Here is a 24401-nt window from a genome sequence, read left to right on the forward strand (position 1 = left end):
CGTCCGGTCCGAGGCAGTGGTGTACTCATCGGGGCTGGGACAAGCCCCTGAATGTGAGCAGGGCTCGTAGCAGTGTGCCTGCCAACCTGCGCAGCTGGAAGAGAGCGGAGCCGCCGGGGAATATTGCTGCAGACCGGTAACTGTCAGGAGAGGTACTCGGCAGCCATGGTATTCCTAGCCGTTGGCGAAGTAGCAACATATTATGAACGAAAGGAAAACGTACAATTAAAGCTGCTAGATGCATATTGAATACCAAACCAAATGGGAAATTGAAATTAAGCATATGGATCATTTATTGCATAATAAAATGAATTAAACTTAACCACTGAGTATATTGCATATCTGATAAATACGGAGTAGAGTGGATTCACGCAATTAAGCTTGTGGAATATAAAACTAAAGGAAGCTTTATGGGCAAAGCAAGTGATAAAAGACTACAAAAGGGAGCGTGTGCTCTAGTAAGAACCACATTTAAGAAACAGCAGTATTGAATAGTGCCTTAAAAGGTGGGACAGAAGTAAGACCACCACAAAGGAAGCTTTGTGAACAATTGCAGTGTGGCAAGGCCAAAGACTGGCAAGAGGTGTGGGACATACTCTGGCAGAGCCAGGGGGATACCAAGGAGAAGCCAACAAGTGTGAATATTATACACAAATCCAAGAGACCACAAGGAGAGGGATCCTGGTTGTGTGACCTGTGGTGGGTGGACCGTGTGGTCCGATAACTGTGCCTAGACCAAAGAGCCCTGAACTGCGAGAACCAAGACAGTGTGGAACAATACTAAAAAGAGGCACTGCAAATGAATGGATGAGGCAATCCAAGAATATGGTCATGCTGCCCTTTAATTAGGTTAATATGGTAACCTTTTCGTTTGAAAGATTGAATTAACTATAACTGGCAGAGTTGAAGTCTTGGGGAAGGGAGCCCTGAGATGTGAGATTTTATACCTGTTGTCTTGGGGCAAAGATTCAAGACCATTTTCCTTTGAACTATATTGCTTGGAACTTGGAGAAGGGAACACAGAGGATTGTGTGGAACTGTACTATCTTGAGTGGAAGAAAGGTAATTCTAAGACTTTTTGTGGAACTTTCTTGAACTTGGGGAAAGGAGCTGAAGAAGATGCCGAGAGCTAGAAGCAGCTCAGAATTTTGTGTTGAACACCGTTTCTTTTGACCTTGACATCTCTACACACCATCTTTAATTGTGAGGGCAAGCATAGGTTTTGGATACAGCCAGACATTTAAGTTGCACTCTTTGACTCAGACTTTCCTTAGTTTCGTTCAGGTAGGGAAATTCCACCTTATCATAGGGCAATTTTGGCCTTCAACCATCCTGACATTTAAGTCAATAAATGCTTTTGTTTGAATTTTACGTCTGCTGTCTGTCTTACTTCATGATCCCTTCACAATACAAAGAACTGATGAGTCGTTTCCGGAAAGGTTGTTTTTGAACCATTTAATTAATGAGTATTAAGGGGGGAGCATTGGAACGTAAATATTGACATTTTAACGAGTTTAAATGTTAATATTCCAAGTTATATACACCAATGCTAATTCCTCTGAATACTTAATCCAATTGGGATAATCTCCCTGAATGTGCAGGGTTTGAATTCAAGCATTGTTGCATCAGCTTTCCCATTTAGATGTAGATATTAGTTTATTGGTTTGCTTTGGGAAACTCCGCTTCAGGAAACTCACCTAAGGAAAGCAGATGAATGGTGTATTTATTCATGGAGATTTCCAGTCCAATAATTTTCATCAGATGATTGTAAACAAAGAGGTGTAGCGATTTTAATAAATACCAGAACAACCTTTAAAAAAAAGGATATTCTTAAAGACACTGATGGACACTCTAGAGGCCTCTCTAGAGATCTTGCAGACAAACCCATTTTTTTATGACCTCAAAGATCATCAATTACGTTTCTTTGATTGCCTTTTTCCAACTATTTTCCAATTCAAGTCAGAAGAATATTTGGGGGGTGACAAACACAGTGATGGACCAAACGAATGATCGTCATTCACTATGACAAATTATACTCCTCCTCAAGGTATATAGCACAGGGTATTACAAGTGCTGTGATTGGTTGACGTTTGGCACCATATTCATCCAGACAACAAAAATTATATGTTTTATTCTCATACTCATAATAGCCATTCTAGATAGACATATTATTCTCTCCCCTTTCTTAATTTGATTATGTCCAAAGTCTAACTATAGGAAATAAGATCAATTCGACAATGCTCTTATTGATCTAACAGTCCAACGAGATCATGACCCAGCACTGTGCTCTTTTGCCTGGCGCTTAAATGACTGGTTACTGAAAGACCCAATATTTCCAAACGATAACGGGGAAGTCTTACTGGAAACGCTATGGGAAACCTGTAAAGTGGTGCTCAAACGCAAATTAAATTATCCATGTCAAAACACAGGCTAATAGGATCCCAACTAGATGACCTGGAAACCCAGATGACCGCTTTAGAACAGGAGCATAAACACATAGATTAGTGCAAGACCAACAGTAGGCTGACATTACTAGCCGATGAAGAAAATAAAGCATCACTACGCAGTAAACACTTTTATTATGGTAAAAGTAATACGGCAAATAAAATCTGCCCAGCCACTTGACCCACTTGTCCAACCACTTGCGAAATTGCAAAATATATTTTCTGTACAAAAGTAAATGATATTACCTGTATTATATATTGATGTTTATTCATGAATTGGATTGAGAATTGTAACTTTACTTATGAATCACATTTGATTTGCTTCTCTTTTGAATTTCTTTTGAATTACCTTGTATAAATCATTAAACATTGAACTTTTGTTAAATTGTTTTTTGGCAGTCTTTGCCGTAAAGTGTGCACAGACTATATAGTCTCACTGTTAAGGGTACAACTCATTTTCTTTACTTCCACTTGTTTGTAACAGGGGGTGTTACAACAACAAGGTATGGTTCAATGTTTACTTTCGTCCTCAAACCAGGTAAATATCCTAAGATTGCTCATCGTACCAGCCCTTACCTATTCCCAATTATGACGCATTTATTTATTCTAAGATCCAGGTCAATCGTTTGTCACCACTTTTGCTGAAACCAATAATTACCAATCGGGTTTCATCCTTAACCACCAAACCCACGGTAACATCCGCAGGGTAATCAATGCAGTTGATTTTTGGCAAAAGAAAAAGAATGACTTTAGCCTTACTTGCGTTGGACGTAATTAAAGCATTTTACAGTATAGATTTGACATACCTATCCAAACACCGAACCGGCATTCGTATTGGCCGTAATTTTATAAAATTATTCTTTGCAAACTTTTATTGTCCTCACACATCCATTAGAATGAATAAAAGGCTTTCCAGTGCTGCCCTTATGTATCGAGGAACATTATGGGGCTGTCTTTCACCCTATGTGGCAAGCCAGGAGGAGGACTCGGACCAGAGGACATGGTTTCCAAGTAACTTTATTTAACTTGAAGAAAAACACCTCACTAACCCTATTGCTAAAGCGGAATTCCCTTCCTATCAAAATTAAACAAAGGTGCTTGTCAATAGTTAAAAAGAAAAACAGTCCTCGGTCCAAACCTATCCACTAAACTGGCCCTAACGGTTAGAGAAAATGTCAAAGAAAGTTAGCTAGAGTATTCTGTACTCAGGGTTGTTCACCACAATCACTCTCAAGTGTTCCAGGAGTTCTTCCTGGCTCTAGATCCACTAGTCATCCATAAATTCTAGGTCTACTTATTTAACAGTTCTTGACAGTCTATCAAAGTTCTTCAAGTTTTCCAAGTTCAATAATTAAAAAGTCTTTAGTTCCTGCAAAAAAACGGTCAGAATTTCTGTAGGTGGAGGGATATTTCCCTGATCCTTCTCCACCACTTAGGTGGGTCTCTCCCCACTTGGTTCTGGTGTTGGGTGCCTCTGTCCTCCCATCGTCTTTGCTCCTCGCTTTGTTTATTTACCCCCTTACGCTCCCTTTGGTTCATCTTTCCCAACTTCTCATGTAACACTCTGGGCTATTCGCAGCTTCTCTTTCCTTGTAGCTCTCTTCACTCTTGTGGGTTCCTGTGACCCTTATTGAGGTTGATACTACTCTGGTTTCTCAGGTTCCCGTAACTTTTCGTTCTCGCCCGTTTTCCCTCTCTCTTGGCCTCTTTGACCCTGGTATGGGGCTAGGGGAATCCTGGCTTCTTCCCCACTCGGTCTTTCCTCTCTCTGCCTCCCTCTGATCTGGGTAACCCACAAACTGTAAGGAAGGCATGGTATCAACAGTAAGACAGACATAAGTGACCACAGTTCAAGGGTGTTTATTGAACTTCAATTGGGTTTGAAAAACACCTATCTAATCCTAAATCTACAGATGGGAGCAAGTTACGACCATCAAATAATAATAACATAGTACCAATGGCGTCTTGTCAATATAAAATGGCCTATACTAATAAACCTATTGCCAATCCTTACCTCTAATTACAAATAGTGTGGGAAACAATGTTATGCAAAAGAAAAGTGTTCAAGAAATTATATGTTATTTTGCATTTATGGTATGATCTCAAGGCGCTGGTAGGTTGAACGCCCTCGGGAACCGAAGTTCAAGTCAGGAGAAAGAGAGAGAGAGAGAAAGAGAGAGAGAGAGAGAGAGAGAGAGAGAGAAAAGAGAGAGAGAGAGAAAAAGAGAGAGAGAGAGAAAAAGAGAGAGAGAGAGAGAGAGAAAAAGAGAGAGAACACCGGATATGTGTGCAGTGGTGTTGCATTCCTGTGATAGCTGCTTCTTAGCGGTAGGTGTGGTGGTTGGGAGATCAAGAGTATATGTTCGTTCTGGTAGGATGTTATCCAGACCAATTCTGGCTGTGTTAGGCCTGAGGAGAATGCCTAGGCTGGGGGGTGGGGGGTGTAACCAGCTGTGTTTTAAATAGGATGATGGGGAGTATGTGGCCGGTGATGGTATGAGAACAGCTATACCGAATGGTGTCATAGTATTGCTGTGTTCTAGTTGAGTGGTGGTGTAAAGGAGAGAGTAAGCGTGGAGATGCAATATGGTGGTTTATATCTTGAGATCGAGCACACTCCAGCAGTTCCATGCACTTCAGCCGTTTCATGCACTCCAAACCTATGCATTCTAACCATTTTATTCCATTCTGTGCACTCCAGCCATTCTATGCACTCCAGCCATTCTATGGTTCAAGCCATTGGCTTTCCTTCCCCATGTTTTTAGCAGAGGATAAGGTGGCACACTCGAGCTTAGCACAGTCTCTGGCTTCTCTAGCACAAGGGTGCAGTTCACAACTTCAACATCATGACGTTATGCGCCAAAGTCTTTTTGCCGTTCCAAGTCTCTTCTTTCAGAGGGCCTGATGCAACAAACAAATTATAAAGTTCCTTTCCTTCCAGGATTCTCCTACGCACACTTTTCTCTTGTGATTTCCTATTCACCTTGGATCCCCCTCCGGCGGGCTCGGATCCACTTCAACACAAAGTTTGTATTTTCACATACACACAATTTTCTTAGGATTTCCATGCATCCAATTTCTTGGGTTATTCACGGTTCACCCCGGACCCCCCTCTGCCGGGCTCAGATCTGTTCTAACACAAAATCTGCAAACAGTCTCCCTCTGCCGGGCTCGCACCAAATGTATCCATTGTAACACCAACTTGCTTTAACACAAAACTTTCAATTGTTCTCCCTCTGTCGGACTCGGACCAACTTCCTCTACTTTGTCATCCACTTTCTTTACTTTATCAGCATCGAAGATTTTCGATTGTGCACAGGAGTTGGCTTGACCCGTTGCAGGACCACTTTGATTCACAATCCTTTGCCACACTTACTTTTGCCAACTCTCAGCTGGACACCTTACAGAGACCTTCGATTGGGCATGCACGCAATGCCGGACCACTCTGTCAAATATCGAATATCTTGGTTTTAAAGTTCAATGACAACTGCAGTTCAACTTTACTCGCGTTGGTTATCACACGCGTGTCATACAATGTTCGTTCCAGCGTTCACCATACAATGTTTTGCCGCTTGCAACCCTGGCTTCAACACAGACCGGTCTTGTATCTGTCTCACCAACTCACCAGCTGTGTTGAATTCACTGATGCTGCTTTGTTGTTGGAGCCAAGGACAGTACCACGTAAGCGGGCTATTCTCCCCGCCATCTTTTTCCTCATGTTAAACAGGCATCATGGAACTGTTATTTCCTTGTGTGCTTTGCTCTGCTCAGAGTGTGCTCTCGTGCTCCACATTTTATCCATGTGGGGAAGTGTAATGGAAGTTAGGTGTGCATGATGGTCAGTAATTGCCTGACCCTGCCTGACCATTGTATTGGGAACCGTCAGGTATACGGCTCGTGTGTTCGTCCATTTTCTCTCACAGCGGGATGTCTGTGAGAAAGTGTTCGTGTTGTGAAGGGGGGGTTGAGTTTCTAAGTATCCTTCCTGGTAGGATGGCTAAATGTGTTACAGGGAAGGGGATACTGCATCTCACCATCTGGTGTCCCACTCCCCGAAGACCCCTAAACCAGGTGATCCTTCCACACTGGTCCAACCCCAGGAACTAGATCCAAAAGTGATGGCTGTGTCCTGGCCACCTGGATGACAGATCTTCGGGGACTAGTGGGTGAGACACCTTGTTTCTCACAGTATCTTCAGTGTTGCAGGATTTGCTCCATAGATGATGCGTCTCTTCGGTAGTGGTGGCCTTCTCCACTTCTTTCCTCTTCCCGGATTGGGTATGAGCGGTTCTCGAGCTCCGCTTGTCTCTGCGGTCTCTCGGTCTTTTGCTTTCGTACTGAGAGCAAAGGATTCTCTCCTCAGTGGGTCCTGGTTTCGGCATCAGTTCGCAGGCACTGGGCACACCACATCCTTGGTGTGGTCGTGCCTCCAGGTAAGTGTTGTTTTTTATGGCCTTTGTTTCTCAGGCCCCACAAGTCTGTGTTGGGTTGGTGGCATCTCTGTTCACTGTCCACCTCGCTCTGCACAACAGCTGGCTCGACTGTGGAGCACAGCTCTGCCTCTCGTCGATGTCACCACGTTGGAGGCTCACTTCTGCATATGCTTTCTCTCTCTCTCTCTCTCTCTCTCTCTCCATTGAAGGGTTGTCGGCCCTTTATTCTCGCTCCGCAACTCCAAAGCGCATTGTTCAACGGCAGATATGTCCAGCCTATGAAGAGTTCAGCATTACCTTGAGCCAAACACAGAGGTAATGTTATGGTTGTTTTGAGTCCAACATATAGATGCCCTATCAGTCTTGATTATTCCCATGTAGGCAGATAATACTCTAGGTAAAGGCAGTTCTCCCTGAGAATGGGAGTCTTTGTCCCATGGAGGGGAATGCTCCCAGTGAGGTCCCGCTTTCCCAAACCCTTAGGGAGCATTTTGTGCAGCGGGTTCACCACCCTAGCCTCAAATGGGGTGATCCCACACTAAGGAAGAAGGAACAAAGTCTCCAGATTCGTCACACCCATTATTATTATGACCTTGCCTTAGAGCCATTTGCTTGTAGAATTAGGCACAATTCCAATCTTGGGAGTGAAAACTGGCCGACTACACACAAGCTTGCTTTATTTACAGATGACATTATCTTTAGGATGACAAACACAAAATACCCCTTGATAACATCCACTCCGGTCAGCCTCTTATTTGGGCAGGAGTTGGGTCTGTTATGAGAAGAGTTTGTCTGATTGACATTCGAGCAATGAAAGGCATTGTTTTCTCTTTCAGAAACTGAAAGATTTCATTGTATACAGTTGCATTATTACATATTCCAGCCTGAAATTAGAAATAGTGATGGTGGGGATCTGACCACCCCTGAAAAACGAATATTTTAATCTTTTGATGCACATTAATGACAATACGGGGGACACATACAACTACATAACGTGATGGGAGGAAGAGTTGGAATGCTCCTTTCCACTGCCATCTTGGGAAAATATATGGAAAAGGGCTGCAAACACATCAATCTGTACCACAGTTGGTGAAAATATGTGCAAGGTTATTTACCAATGGTATTTCACCCCAGACAGACTACATAAAATGTATGCTCAGCCCTCTCCACTTAGTTGGAAAATGGCTCCATGCCCACATATGGTGGCAATGTCCAAAGATCAAACCTTTCTGGGCAGACGTTATACATCTGACTCACAACACTGGAAGCATCCACCTATCATTGAATCCCTTGGTAATTCTTTTGAGCGATTTTGACAATCAGGAAATATTCACTTTGGGAATGACACATTTAAAATCGGTAACCATATGTTGAGAAATGCACGGCTCACTATGGCTGGAAAACAATGAAAGGTCCTTGAATGCACATTTGGTGGGCCAAAAGGTGGCATATAATCGCCGTGGAAAAGATCACTGACACACTCACTAACACTTCTACTACATATAAATCTGTCTTGGATCCATTTATATCTTATATCTATTCAGAACACTATTGCCACATGATCCCTCATCAGCGGAAATTCTTTTTCATTGCCTTGATATATGTTTGAACCCAACTGCAATAACACTTTTCCATTAAGTTATAATAATGTTGATATTCTAAACTCCCTAATTATCCCTCTACCATAGTTTGTTTGTTGGTTATTTTATACCAAAACTTGAATCATTTTTATAATGTCTAATTCCTTGAAAATCCATAAAAACGGATTAAAAAAGTTCAGAGTCATCAAAGTGCATGTCTAGTAATTTTATTTGCACATCTGTCGCAAAGTTAGCAGTCCTCGTCCCCGAATGCCTCCCCATCACCGCAGAAATACCCACTGCCCAGTCTACGCAGCCCGTAGCATCATGACCCGACTAACAGATGCCTGAACATGACTTCCCAGTCAGTCACCAACTGTTTGGATGCAGCCTCCACCTCGGTGGAAAGATGGATCCTAGCTAGTTCATCTGATTCCAACAGGCAGGAGTATCTAGACATCATGCAATACACATTCTGTGCTCATTGTTCCAGGTTACCTGATGCAAAGACATTCCAACCACAAGCATCTATTTGATCAGATTCCCTGTCTCAAAGAGTGGTAGAGGGTTTATAGTCATAATGTCGAAAAAAAAATGTCGACAAACAAAAATGCCGAAAACAATAATGTCGACATCCTATACATATAATGTAAAAAGTCATGTTTTAGAAAGAAATGTCAATTAGCACTATCAACACCTCACCCAACACCCCCCTCCCACCCCCCCACACGCCCCCCCACCACCCTCTCACCCCTCATACTCAACACATTCTAATTATATATTTATTTATTTATTTATTCAATAAACAAAAAGAGTATCATTTACTATGGGGGGGTCCCCCCAACCCCCCCTCACCCAACACCCCCGACACCCCCCCACAGCCCCCCCACCACCCTCTCACCCCTCATTCTTAACACATAGTAATTATATATTTATTTATTCAATAATTAAATAAATAAAAAGAGTATCATTTACTATGGGGGTGTCCCCCCCAACCCCCCTCACCCAACACCCCCTGCCACCCCCCACCCCCCACCCCCCACCACCCTCTCACCCCTCATACTCAACACATTTTAGTTATATATATATATATATATATATATAATTATTTATTTTTTTATACAATAAATAGAAAATTTCGAAAAAATATCGAAAAAATGTCGTCATTATTGTTTGTCGACATTATTTTTTTCGACATTTATTTTTCGAAATTTTGACTGTCCACCGTGGTAGAGAATGCTGCAGGACTAGTACATGCAGAAGATGGAGAAGTCATAAAAATAGTGTCTGATAATCCTGTTCTTGGTCTGTCTTTGTCCATGCATATTGCACAGGTTGGTTGTCTCTAGTCTGGTAGAAGGTTCTCCTTAAGAGCCCCAAAAAAGGACAGCAGAGGGGATTTAGGCCACTTTGGCTAACAAATGCCAGGTATGATGTGTGCCACCTAAGGTGTTAATAACTCTCTTAATGAGAGCACTGAAAGAGCCGCAATCTGGTCCAAAGCTATGGACTGAACGCATTGCTATGTCAGACTCAGAGGCGGTAGCCAGCCCGCACACTATTCTGAGTTGATTTTACAGTTGAAGGAGGGTTTCTTCAGACTTCCAGAACATGTTCTTGTTGGTCTTTCCATCTATGAGATGAACTCATCCAAAGCAAAAAGGGGCTTGGAAAATGTTCGAGAATCTTTGAAACTGTATCCTCTGGTCATGGCTTAGATAAAAGACATCAGAATTTGCTATTTAATTCCTCCTAGCATAAACCAGATTCACAGGAGTAGATTCTGCCCAGATCGGCACCAACACCACCAAGACCAAAGCCTTCGGGGGCACAGGATCTTGCATTGGCAACTTTGGCATTGAAGATCCCGCTTTCAGAGAACCTAGATCAGCAGCTTTGATGATGTGGATGGTACCGACCCCTTCATATTTGCATGTGTAACCAAGCCTTTTTGCATGCATTATTGGAACTTGCCTTGTTGACACTGTCAGGGGGTGGAGTTGATGTAGCAGATGCCACCGGAGTGTCATCAATATTTTAAGCATAGCCTGCGTAAAGGCTTCCTTTTCCTCCAGAGCAGAAAAAGAGGTTCGGGAGGAACGGGTGGTACTCACTTGCAAAATAACAGCAGCTCTTTCTTTTGATCTAGACCAATGTTTTTGGAGATTTTTACATGAGGAAGAAGAATGAGTCCTGGAGAATGGTTACTAACTCAAGAGTGGTGGTCAAGCCTTTTTTTTCTTGTTATCCCTTTTGCCGCTCCAACCCGGTCTTCCAAAGCCAGTGTCTGTAGTATAAGCTTCAACTTTGAGGGAGTACTTGATTTATCAGGAATAATCTTCATTGAGGCGAGGTGGAGCCTCCAAGCTCTCCCGCTTTGGGGTGCATGATTGACAAGATCAGCACTCCTCTATGTCATGGCCCACACCATGACAAAAAAAGCAAGAGGAGTTCAAATCGATCACTGAAATGGATCAGTGACAGGACAAACAACCTTTAAAACCTGATCCAATTTAGACATTTTGGAAGGAGCACAAGACGGGGAAAAAGCATTGAGTTACTGAACACTATATCCTATGCCTGATTTCATAAAGAAAAGGGATTGAGTTGGAATGACGCTTGCAGCTATGAGTATATATGGAGATCACATTACCTTTGACAGGAGAAAGCATCAACAGCAGTGATGAAGCCAGCTAATGGCCGCAGAGCACCACCAGGTGGCTAAATTCAACTTTCAGGAGCTGACTGAGCATAGGTTGTATTTCATAATATGATGAATCTGTGGAAGGATGTATCCATTAGAAATGTGTTTACCTCTTTTACACCGTGAAAAGAAAATGTTCTATTTTGTCACTGGGCTAGACCCCTTTTTGTTATAAATAAATTCCTTTAAAACCTCAATATAGGTCTATGTGTCTCATTCATCTCCACTAGGCTTTGTGACATTTGGTCAAAAGTAAGATCAAACAGACCTCGAATCTAGGGCTAAACCATAACGAGAGTTACAAACCACATGTAGGAAAACAGGGTCTAGCATAGGGAAAGAAGAGAGACCCTTCCAGAATGAGGAGCTTCATCAGTGACCCAGGGTGCAAAAATCCAACAGACGATGACGCTACCAACAAGACATCTCCCAAGACTCAATTTCTGAGAGTGGGAAACCTAGGATCAAGGTCTGCCTTCCTAAGACTGTTCAGAATATGGCAAACCCCTCACCAAAGGGGTTCTTCAACATGTAAGCTCTGGAAAGTGCACCCCAAAGTTCTTGCCCCTGAAGGTGAGACTGAAGCCATTGGTTTGAATCTGGAGACAGTCTAGTGATAAATCATAGTGAGAAAATTCTACAAAAACATTTGATGTCAGAAAAGCTAGAAGGGGCTTCCCAATCTCTGGAAGAATCATCTCCAACACAGGCAAGTCAATTGCAGGTGATGGATGCTGAAACCAGATAGGCACAATCCTGATGGCACCACTCCCTGGAGAACATCCCAGACAAACTGGTGACTTGACAACTCGCTATCCACAGCTGAAAACCTAGTTATCAAGCCCACACAAGCCACAACACTGCTACATCCAAAGCGGCCAAATGGGTCAAGTAGAGATGGGTCAAATGTACTGCACCACTTCTAAAGGGAAACCTCCAAGCACCACTCCAGGTACTGAAAACAAATGGGCAAAATTCAGAGGGGATGGGTTACTAAAGATGCTGTGATTTGACAAGTAATAGATCAGAAAGCAGTCATGTGAAGTGGGATTACTGCCCCAAGAAATACAGTGTCAAATGAACTATCACATCTCGAAGATGGCTTTGGAAAAGAAAGTTACAGGAGGTGAATGACGAGTGGTCCTGGAACAATGTGTGACTTCCCTAACGATGTACCTACAAAGGCCTGTCTGGCAGTTACATCAACCAATGGAGACCACCACCCAGAAAGCTGCCAGTTATCAAAGAGCCCAATAGTGCAAGCAGGAGGGCGAGAGGCAGTGACCAAAAGATAGACTCAAACCCAACTTTCGGGTAGGAGAGACCTTCATGGCTCAACTAAGCATAAGGACGGAATACACATCATCCACTGGCCCAAACTAGATGCAAGCCTTTTTACGCATTCTTAAAAGCAGCAGAAACCAAGAATATCAGTGTTTGACCAACCACTCATCAAATGTTATGCTTGCTGGGCCCTTGTATACTTGGTTCTGGGGGAGGGTAGGACAGTGGTGTACCAATGGATACCCCTGATTTTGTTCCTGTACACCAACGGGAGGTGAAAGAGGAGTGGCGGATAGCTCTTCATACCAATGAAGATCAAGAAGGCTTGGAGATAGACAAAAGGAGTACAATAATCCTACAACCTCTTTGAGTTGGAAGGTCAACTAGTTCAAGCTGTGGGATATATTGACCCACTCAACGGAATTCACCACATCACCAAGCTGCATTTGCGCAAGAAACTGGCTGTGCTGGCTCCTGTGCGCACCAGGAGCTCAAAACTGCGTTTTAGCCACAACAAAAAAATGGCTGCACCATCCTGCCTAGCACACTTCAGGCAAAATGGAACAAGGGGACACACTCAAAAATATGCCAGTGTGTTCTGAAACAAAGGGAATCAAGTGAACAGGCAGCACTGCATTGCTGCAAAAGGCAAAAATCCCCTTAAAAATGTAACATTTTCATCCTTTCAAAATGCTGTTTTACGCTAATTCCATCTTTTCATTTTGATACCACAGTGAGTAAAAAGGCCAGGTCATGCCCAGGATATTTCACTGTGCTTCACCAAAACCAGGCATTATTCCTGAGTGACAGGCCCAGTCAATCCAGCTCTCAGTGAAATCAAGAAGCAACTTTGTTTACACTTGCACAGGAACATGCGTTTATTTCTTTCCAAATGTTTACACGCACAGCAGTTCAAAGAGACTTTTAACTCTCCGAGCCAGGTCAAGTCAAATGTATCTATGCTTTAGATAAAACTCCTGCTTCAAGCAAATGACTACAGCTGCAAAGACAGTGTGGGCAATCTGAGGCAGCTGCCAAACCGAATTAAAGAAAGAAATGCTAGCAGTTTTAACACATGTGGAACAATGGGCTTTGCTGACTGAAGAAAAAGATGGGCCTGTTTGAAAATAAATTGTTAATGAAAGCCTGCTTAGTTAGAAGTGTAAAGGGTTTTAGTGGTGATAATATACACATAGGCTATCTTCTTTCACAGGTTTGTGTAATTCAGGACCCAAAATATGAAATTAAGGAGTTTAAAACACATGGGCTGGATTTGCAAGCTCTTTTTTATCTCTGCAGCAAGAATTAGTCAAAATGTAAAACGTTTGCAGTTTCAAATCTAATTTTATGGGCTATCTTTTAAAACTTGGCAGAACACATTGCTGCATGGGGAACAGAAGTTACATAATATGACAGATTCCAAGGAAAATATTAATGGTGCAAACATAAAATGTTGTACATGCATCCCTGGGGGCAATTCGCACCTGTGTATAAAATTATAAAATTTTAGGCCAAAGCTTTCATGTTTAAAACTACGAAGATGTATCAGAAGGGCGAAACAAGGTCGCACAGACCTGAGGATTGGACCGATCTGTGCTGCACATAATATGTAACCTGTGTGTATAATTTGCCAAGAGATCGCAATTGAAGAATTGGCAAAATCGGATTTTCAGTAAAGTAAATGTGGGAGTTTCTGGACATTGTAAAACTCACATCATAAACCTGACATCATTCCCTTAGAAATCCAACCAACTGAGAGTGAGGCGGAGACTAGCACCCTTGCCCAATCCCTTTGTTAGGGGTGTGTGTAATTAAGCCTGCACCAGTCATATACTGTGAGATATCATTTTGCAGTATAAATAAGGGTCCCTGACAAGACTTGACACACACTCTTCCTGATTCCTGCGCTGCGTTCCTGTACCCGGCATCTTCCGGATCCAGAATCCAACTACAAGGCCAAGCATTGCTGATCCTACTCCAGGGCCCATTGCAAAACCTAAGCAGTGCTGATCCCATTTCCAGCCAGGCCTCCAATATAAACCCCCCCCACTAATTTCCCATTAACAAGCGGAAAACCGTGGTACCTTTGGCATCCTGATCCAGCTTGGCTTGCTGCCATTCACTGCATGCTGCTGCAATCCTGCTACCCTGATGATCCTTTGGTATCCAGTCCCTGCCCAGCTGATCCTGTCCCACTGATTTTGTCTGGCTGTCCTTTCTTAGACCAGATCCGTGTGGTGACCAGAACGCTGACTGTCCAAAATCCAAACTAAAAAGTGGACTGTGAGTATCAATAGGAACCATAGAAAACCATAGTATATTTTGCCTTGCCTTGTCCTTAGTTCCCCTCTCTAAGCCATCCTATCCTTATCCTGATAACTTGTAATATTGTCAGAATTATTCTTGAAACCCTGCCATTGATTTCTAGTGATAGCGCCAGCTCTTTTAGTAATTTTGTCTTGTAAAATCCTAAACTATTAATCCTATTTCGAGTGATCGGACTGGTTCCGCCAGGTCGGGCGCTGGGGAACTAGGGTTGAATTTGCGAATCAACCCTGGAGCTTTCTGTGTCCCTCTTTGGTATCCTAGCCTGAATGCTCTAGTGTAGAATAAAACTGTTCTTGTCAAAACTGATTTCCTTTCCTTTTTCACCACTCCATTTTTCTCAAAACGCACCTCACTCTATAGTGCATAACTCACTCAATTTACCAGCTAGAGACCTAATTTGACTTCCATATTGTACCTATGATCTGTAGCTACACCCCTACACTAAAATATTTCACCCGTTTTTATTAAAAAACATTTTGGTAATTTCTGGCGGGATTTGCAAAGTTTGCTAATTTTCCAACATGTCATTTGCTGCAAACATGTTTTAAAACCTGCCACACATTTTCGAACTGTATGCTCTTGCTGATCCATTGCTTGCGATTGTCTGCACATTTGCATTGTTGCTGTAGTGTGGAATAATATTTGTTTCAAGGTTTTTGCACACATTCATCATTTCTGAGTGTCATTTGTAGCATCGCCAGGGGTTAAAATCCATTTTTCTCTCGTTTGGGGAGGGAAGGTTAGATTTCAATTCTGTTTTCTATTTGTCATTCCCGATTACATGCTACTTCTGTTTATCCACTTCGAATTGATTATTTGCGGGTTGAGGGAACATTGCAGGGGGAAATTCTAACTCAAGTTCTATCTTACCTAAATTCAAAAAGTGCTCCTATTCCCTGGTGTTTTGTAGAAGTGTCAATAGAAGGTTACATTAAGTGCATTGCTTACATTCCTATTGTTCCTATCACCCCATTGGTGATTGCTGTCCCATATTAAAAATTGTATGAATTCTTTTACATTTTCAAGTAAATAAATATTATATTTTACCAACCAGCCTGGTTCATGGTCCATTGTGACCCTGGGTATTTGAAAAGGGTGTGTGATATGAGTGGTGTACCATCTCAATATTGAATACAACACATAAACATAAGACTTTCAATTGCGCGCTGCATTCTGGGCCGAGACCAAGGTGTGCGTCGCCTGATTGAAATCCTTAACAAAGCATGTCTAGACCCAGAAAGTCATCAGACAGTAGTGAGGACTGACTATCAAGAACAGTTATTCCCCGGGAGTTTAGTAGCTATGAATTGTGTCCCGGGGGTTTAGCCCAAAGTCCACCTCAGTTTTCCGACAGAAAACAAACCATTAATTGCTGAGGTAATGGTAATGCCTGGGCTACCCAAAGAGGTCATCGTCAGGACTGGTTTTCCAAAATTCGCTCAATGGTTACAAGAAAGAAAACAACAGAAATAGTGAAAGTGGGGAAATTATCAAAGCAAGAACCCAGAGGGAAGAGAAACTGTTGGATAGGGAGACGTGGATGACCTAGGAGTGGTCCCAGAAGTTAGTGAAAACAGTCTCTGGTCACAAGGACTGGCCTTCGAATACTCACAAGTAATCTCTCTCGGAGGGGTGGATAATGAAACAGGGAAGATATGCAATGAAGTGCCCTGTCTGCTCTACTCTGTGGGGTGATGAAGGGGAACAGGCGCTACCACCCGCTTTATGATGCAGGAACCAGTGATAGGTAGGGAGGATTCCCTGGCCTAGTCCATCTTCTCTGGGAAATGAGGCAGAGTCTGGCCACAAGAACAACTTAGTTATTGTGGCCCCTTCAAGAATGAGAACACAGCTGGTAGAATTTCAGAAAGGCACAGGAAGAATATTCACAAAAGCCCCAATTATATGGTAACTAGATAATCACTGGCTGACCTTGTGCTGGTAGCTCAGGAGTCTAGTGCACCAACCAACTTGTTCACAGACATAGGCTCTTGTGAACGGAAGACCTCCAATTGTCCCAAAAAGACTACAAGGCTTTAGGAAGCTACATACAAGAACTTGCAGGGCTCATCCAATGTCAGATTATCTCTCCGGGGATAACATGAATTTTAAAGAAGCAAGATCATAGACTGATGAAAAGAAGCCTTGTTCATCAGAGAGAAAGGGGGGCAGGACCAGAAACATGAACCTGCACGTGACACCACTGAGGAAGAATTTCAAATCAATCACTGCTCTGGACTTCACACACGTGCAATCCATCATACTAAGGTCAACCCCAGGGGCAGAGGTGGGAGAGTATATAAAGAGCACAGAGCCACTATAGTGTAGGAGTTTGCAGTGAGCGAAGACCAGAAGAAGGATTATGTTGGAGAAGAAGAGAGTGCTTTGTAGGTGGCTGGAGGGAAGGTGAGTAGGTGACTGGGAAATGAGAACACGATGAAGAGAGATGGAAGAGAGGAAAGAAGGGGACTAGGAAAGTAATGAAGGTAGCTTGGGGTGTGGGGGGTGAGGGAGCAGTGGAAGCACATCTGTGGGAGAAGGAAGTGAGGGATTCCCTAGAGATTGTGGAGAGCAAAAACCGGGAGGTTGGGGAGAGCAAGTGTCAAAGGGTTCCCCCCGGCTCACCTGAGTTCTCTTCTTGTGGCGTTCCGCGGAGGACTCCTTCTCCCGGCCGGACCGGGACTTGTATAAGTGCGCGCGAGTCGAGTCTGACTCCAGCGCGAGCGTTCAAGTTCCAGGAAGTCGCGTGTTCCAGGACGTCCAGGAAGAGGACCGAAGAAAGGTAAGAGATACTGGAAACAGGGGAAAAGGGAAGAAGAATAAGGGAGTTGGCCAGGAACTTGGAAGGGTAACGCCGAGCAGCACAGACACGTCGAGACACTACCTAGAGATAGCGTTGAGACGCGTGGAGGCGCGGGGGCATGGCCCATTTATAGAACGTGCCGTGTCCGACGTACAGGCTAGTACGGAACACGGCACTGGGCACAGCCATGTTGGAAGTATCAAGGAGCACACTCTCCGTCTGGACCAGGACCAGGAAGACCAGAAGGGGCTATGTCCATGGTTCATGACAGCAAGACCCCAGAGGCTGGCGAGAGCAAGACCCTAGAGCCCTGGTAAAAGCAAGAGCCCAGAGGCTGGGGAGGGCAACACCACAGAGATCAGGGAACCACAGAGGTGGGAAAGAGACCTGATTCTGCGTGGAAGAGAAGAGAACAGAGTTCATGAAAAAGAGGAAAACCAGGAGAGTTAAGGAAGTAGGTGGTCAAGGGAGTGTCCAAAAGGAGGGAGAGGACACATTCCTGCTTATAGGCCCCACATCCGACAGATAAGTGCGGGCAGGAGGCAGTACAAGCATACCACAGAGTGTCAATGAGGTGTCAAGTACAAAGAAAGTATACTGAAGAGCACACCTTGGGTGGGAGACTGGAAGGTATCCTGGAGGATGTTAGCCAGAACCGAGGGCTAGCGTCTGGCCAGCAAACCCAGCAACTAGTGACACGAGTCCCTATCTTCTAAGCCAACCTACTAAATGCAGGGCGGAGACCAACAAGACTACCTGTGACAATATTAGCACTCCTATTAGTGGGTGCTCCGGAGAGTAACCGGGCCTGCCCTTGATCTCTCTTATCTGGAGTCAGTAAGGAAAAGACAAAACTGTGAGGAACCTGGAGATGGTGTGATCGAACTACTACAGAACGTGAAAAGACAACCATCAGCCATGGTATACAGACTGGGGAACCTGAACATTGTGAATGCTTGGTTCTAAAAAGACTGACTAATTATCTACTTGCTTCACCCGGAGGAAGCCATGCAAACATTTGTTTACCCGTTTTACACCCTGAGGACACAACGTCCAATTCTGTGCCAGAGTTGCCTTTTTGTTTGCTAAACCTTCCTTTTAAGTCTATACATCTCAATGATTCCCACTCAGCTTCGTAACACTGTGCAATTATATCTACACCTTTCAAGAATCAGTCATCTTGAGCTGCAGATGAGACAATTGTACTGTGAGGTCTAATAGATCTTTTGTCCTCTTGGCGTTTGCTTATCTTTCAAGCAGGATTTGTTACCTGGGTGTTCTCCGTTGACATCTATGAGTTATTCTTCCTTTCTCTCCTCAGGTACACTGGAGCTTACCCCACATGTGTAGCTAATTGAGGACTCCTTACTCCTGAGATTCATAGGTGTTATACAGATCTGATCTGGTTTATCGGTCCTCACCTTTGGCAGGAGTGTACTGACAGGGGCAGGGACTGGGGAACCTCAAGAATATTGCCCCAGGGTGTGTCATGGGTGAAGTCCTTTTTCTTCTTCAATGAGTTGGACTTTGTGCCAGGTTCATTTCCATCCCAATTTGAACACCATGTGCGACGATATCCTAGTCTTAAGAGCTTAGACAACAGAATAGAGTTCACACTTTTTATTGTTTTAAAAAGGTTGTTTGGTGTTCCAGAACGCTAATCCTGGTCATCTGCATTGACATAGTATATCTCAGTATTTAAGTCATGTCCATGAACGCCTTGCCTTTCAGCTCCTACAACTGGGCGTTTTTCTTTTAGTCTGTCTCAGTGATTTCTAGGAGGTTGTTATTCAAATTTTAACATGCAGTGCTCCTCTTTACAATCAATTTCCCAACTTCTGTAGGAACTTTGCCATCAAGTCCCAGCATGTAGTGTTTATCTCAATTTCTCAGTCTCGCTAAGAATCTTGACTTCAAGACCCAGCATTCTTTCCACTTTGTTTCCCCTTGGCTCTAGGATCTTCCAGTCTCAAGGCCTTTACGGAGTTTTTGACAGATTATCCTACCCAAACATACTTACTTATGCAGGTACTCTGTAACGGACTTAGGCTCCTCTGGGGGCACAGCTATCACCGCTTTCTTGCTCCGGTCATCTAATCGACAAATAAACAGAAAATATAGAGGGTTTAGGAAACAACACATTGGGTTTTTATTTTCTAAAGAAACAGATTTACTGAAACTATTCAAAAAAGTTTATTTAGAAATGCCATTAAAGCAAACTATTGATGTGCATCTTTGACAGGAAACAAACAGGCTTGCACATTTTACAAAGATGTTTACTTTATTAGCCACTACAACTCTGCCAGCTCTAAATGTATACATACATGGAGATCTGTTTGTTATACTTAACCAGGACAGTGGGCGGTTTTCGTGGGAAAATCAGTGCTCCTATGACCACATAATGCAACTAAAGAATGAATATTAAAAACATTTTCTACCCTTTGTATTTTGTATAGCAATGACATGCTGCTGGCTGCTATCATAAAAGAAAATACTTATCCAGCAGAGGTATCTAGTGGTTTTGAATCCAAATCCAAGGTTGTAGCCATACCTTTTTGCAGGACTCTGAAGTTTGAATTGGGGACAGTCTTGAAGGATGACAGGGGGAACCTGTCTTGGCAGAAGTGTTAAATTAGAACACTAGAAATGTTGGGGCAGTGTATATGCACTGAAAACAGCCTCGGACAGGGTTTCTCAGCATTATGCTAAGGACTAAATACATTAGGGGGTTCAATTGATAATTGGCAGAGACTTCAAGATGGTTCTAGGCATCAGGACATCACGTGGAGAGAGGGCTGCACAATAATGGTTGGTCCTGCATCTAATTTAAGCAGGCTAACACATGCAAGCACATAACAGGATACCGGGAAGGTTTGTCACCAGGGGATGTAGAACACTCCATAGTTCATAATTCTTATTCATCTACTGACTACATCCATGTCTCGCAGATCCGGATGAATAGTGTCATATGTGTGAATAACAGTAAGAATGTATTATCTGATCATGTTGGAGTCTGCTTAGAACTGTCCCATGGAAGGGTGTCGGGTTGGGGAACTGATAATATCTTTCTAGGTATCTGCTAGGGAATTGGGAGTTTTGTGTGTGGATTAAATCCATGAAGCATTTGTACCTTAGGGATAGCAAGGGGTCAACAGGTATCCAATTGTTCTTGGACTCGATGAAAGCTACGTTTAGGGGTGCACATGTTACCTATTCCCTCATAATCAGCAGCATCATAGAGCATACATTGAAACGATAAGAAAATGAGATAATAAGGAAAGGCTGAAAGAAGAATTGAACAGCTAGTATAATGCCAAGGCTGAAAAAGCAGATTTCTGCAGCAGGCAATTATACTGAGAGCAGGACAACAGATGTGGGAATGTCCTTGCGTGTACATTGTCCAAAAGGCAAAGTTTCAAGTATTCAGAGTCAGTCTTGGCTAAAGAAGGGACTGTGGTAAAATGAGGCAAATAGCACTTGAGGTTTCAGAGAGTTTTATTAAGATCTTTATGAAAGATTGCCTCATCAGATCGGGACACTTTAGGCAGCTTATTTGATTGCCTACACTTGTCATTGCTTACAGATGTGGACAGAGCAACATTGAATGCAGAGACTAAAGTGGAGGAAGAGCAGGAAGCGAGGGGGAAATTTGTAAAGGCAAATCTCTTTGGGCCGATGGTTTCTATGGAGAGTGTTTTAAAGAAGATGCTTTTGTGTTAGCCCAGTTTTTGACTCCTTTGTTCAATGAGTCCCTTGCATTGGGTTCCCACCCACACTCAATGAGGGAGGCAGTGATTGCTTTGATACCTAAGGGGAGTTAGTCAAGCTACCCAAGCTTTGTAGTAAATATAGGCCAATTTACTTGGTGAACATGCAGGTTCAAGAATGTCACAAACATTCTGGTAACCAAGTTTGCCAAGGTTATTGGGAAACTGACTGATAAAATACAATGTGGATTCATGATTGGTAAGTATATGAATAGTAAAAGTAGGAACCTTCCAGACCGGGGCAGTGTTTTTAGGGACTATCATGCACCTCTAGAGGCAGCTTGCATTTATGCTGAGAAGGATTTCAATCATGTCAGATGGGTTTAGCTGCAGTGTTTCCTCTCTGCAAACCTTGGGTTGGTGCAAGGTTCACCAGACCTTTCAGCACACTGTATTCTGGGACCCAGGCAAACATTTTAACTCATGAGACTCTCTCAGACAGTTTTACACTAAGAAAAGGCATTTGTTAGGACTGCTCTATGTCAAATCTGCTATTTAACCTTGATGCAGACCTGCTAGTGGTGGCAATAACTCAAAAAGCCAGAATGAGAGGCCTCACATTTGACGGCACAGTGTATACGTTTATGTTATATACAGATAAGCTAGTCGTACCTAAAAGCCCTGTGAGGCCTTTTAGTATGGAACCGCATACGTCCCTGATTAACTGGGGAAAGTCTGAGGCCTTTCTGCTCTTCAAAGTCATGTATCAGGGCTCGCCTAATGAATTGGGACATAAAATGGTGAAGCAAAGGCTTCAAAAGCCGTGGAACTGAAATTATCAGACAAATTAAATCCACTCTCTCGACTATTGCTGGTTTGACAAGTTTAAATTAGACATAGTATGGTGGAGGAAATGTGTCTATGTGGGCAAAGGTTAGCGCAGTGAAGATGTGTGTCCTACCCAAACCTCTAAGTTTCAGGTTCTCCCATAGCAGCTAAAGAACAAAAGATATTGCTAAAACTGAAAAGGTGCTTTGGGATTTCCTGTTGGCGGAGGAGAGGTTGAGTTGGGTGTGTGTTGCATACCATGATGAATAAAGGCGGATGTGGCTATCCTCATTGGTTGAAATTCCATTGAGCATTTGTCCTGCAGCTTGGCTTGGTGGTGATCTGAAGGTGGAGGTCCTGTCATGGCTGATGACTGGAAGTGGCAAAGTGGCACCCTACCTCCTAGATGTGTTGCTATCAATGGACAAGTTGCCTATGATGACTTCTTCAATACGGAAGGTTGCTGGCAAAGCAAAGGTATGAACTTCAATATATTTCTCCACATTGGGGCAATGATTTAGGGGGACCTGCTCTAAAAACTGGCAGGGCCAAGCTTCAGTGGTGCAGCTTGTCTCAGGAATCCACATAATCAGAAAAATGTGGGTACACCACCAGATGGTTGACTTTTCTGCATTTTAAAAACAAGCGGGGTTGCTGGGAGATGGGTAGATATCGAATGTTGAGTGCTGTGAAGTGGAGCATGATCTGGTTAATGGCTGATGGCATTGTTGCCCCCACAAATAACACATACTACTATCAACAAAACCCTCTGCCATAGTCAGACTACTTAGGGTCCGTCCAGGACTTGAGGAAGGTAGTGAGAAAGAAGAGCATGCTGTAAAACCTGGTCACCAGATTTTCAGCACTCAGTGGGATACGATTTGTGGGCTGGCTCAGATTTTGATTTGATTTGCCATTTATATAGCACTCATGACAATCAGAAAAGCACAGTTAGGGAAGATGAACTTGTGGTTGGAGTTCAAACTGCAGAATATCATTTAAGGAGCTAATAGACCCCAACCAGTGCGGGAGGATAGAATCAAGTCTGGGCTGGCATTGCAGGAAGAAAACTGGCTTACAGTCGCATATTTTGGAAATGTTCAAAACTGACCCACTGCTGAGATTTGTTGGAAGGGATACATTTTTTTCCTGGTGAGTGATCTGTGTGGTGACCAGGAACTGATACTACTCCACCTGCACAAAAAGATGAACTGTATGCTCAGACATAAGAGACTAATTATATAGTGAAACCAAAAAAGTGATGCATGGAAGGTTGTGAATTAATCTGAACCACGGCATTTCTCTGGGCAACCTTCCACACCACTGTTTTTGGCCCATCAGCGCCATTGCAAAAGAGGTCCAGCCATATGCAAATCAGTCAGATACTACCACCAATGGGAGCAGCCCTGCCAGAAAGGCTAGGCCAGGTCCCCTCTGCACGGAAACACAAGCAACCCCAGACAGGTTTGGGTTTTGTTGGGCCTCCTCAGTGAGGTGCAGCTTGGTTCCCTGTGTCCTGCTGGGCCTAGAGACCCAAGTTACTCCTCACTGATGAAGCTCAACAAGGCTGAAACATGTCTAGGGATGCTTGTGGACTTGTGCAGAAGGGATGCGAACTAGCAGTTCAGGCTGGACCGCCCGTTTCGGGGTGGGACCAAGCCTGATTTGCAAATGGTCTTACCCTTTCTGTGGGCCTCATTAGGAGTTGTTACCGAAACCGGCACACTCCGAGTCTGCGGGTGGCTGCCGTCCTGCCCGCCAGGTCTGACCGTTATTAACCGTGCTGGAGCTTCGGTCATCCCCATTCCCATTGAGACCTATGGGACTCAATTGGGAAAGGGGATTAATGATTTTCCGGCACCTGACTACCAGGAACACCAAGGTCGTAATCCCCTGGTGTTTCTGTGAAGCCAGGCGCTGGAAAAATTCACAAGTCCGGCAGCAGCCTGCCATTTTTACCGGCACGGCTACTGCCGGACTTGTAATGAGGTCCTGTAATGGCTTGGCAGGCGAAGAAGGATGGTCTGGAGTGTTGGCCAGAGCAATGCAAGAGGTTAAGATTCATTTTAAACCTTCCAGCCATCACCTCTTTTGTTTTGCTTAGTCACCCCGATTGGGGCGGGTATGCCCAGACGTGGGTCCCGTGCCTGCTGGGTCTAGACACCCAAGCTATTGCTCACTGATCAGGCCCAACGAGGCCGAAATATGTCTGGGGATGCTTGTGGTCTTGTGCAGAAGGGATGTGAGCTAGCAGTTCGGGCTGGACCGCCCCATTTGGGGTGGGACCAAG

At 43.7% G+C, this 24401-nt stretch overlaps 1 protein-coding gene across 1 annotated transcript in view; it reads right to left on the reverse strand.

The window, feature by feature from the left end:
* The window catches only part of CEP104 (centrosomal protein 104), an 846942-nt gene that overhangs the window by 82848 nt on the left and 739693 nt on the right, over positions 1–24401 (reverse strand). Inside the window, exon 17 of the mRNA XM_069610252.1 lies at positions 19597–19669. Within this exon, the coding sequence (XP_069466353.1) occupies positions 19597–19669 (73 nt within the window). The remainder of the gene's footprint in view (positions 1–19596; positions 19670–24401) is intronic.

The sequence above is a fragment of the Ambystoma mexicanum genome, chromosome 8 (genome assembly GCF_040938575.1).
Source record: "Ambystoma mexicanum isolate Mex_15411 chromosome 8, UKY_AmexF1_1, whole genome shotgun sequence".
NCBI lineage: Eukaryota > Metazoa > Chordata > Amphibia > Caudata > Ambystomatidae > Ambystoma > Ambystoma mexicanum.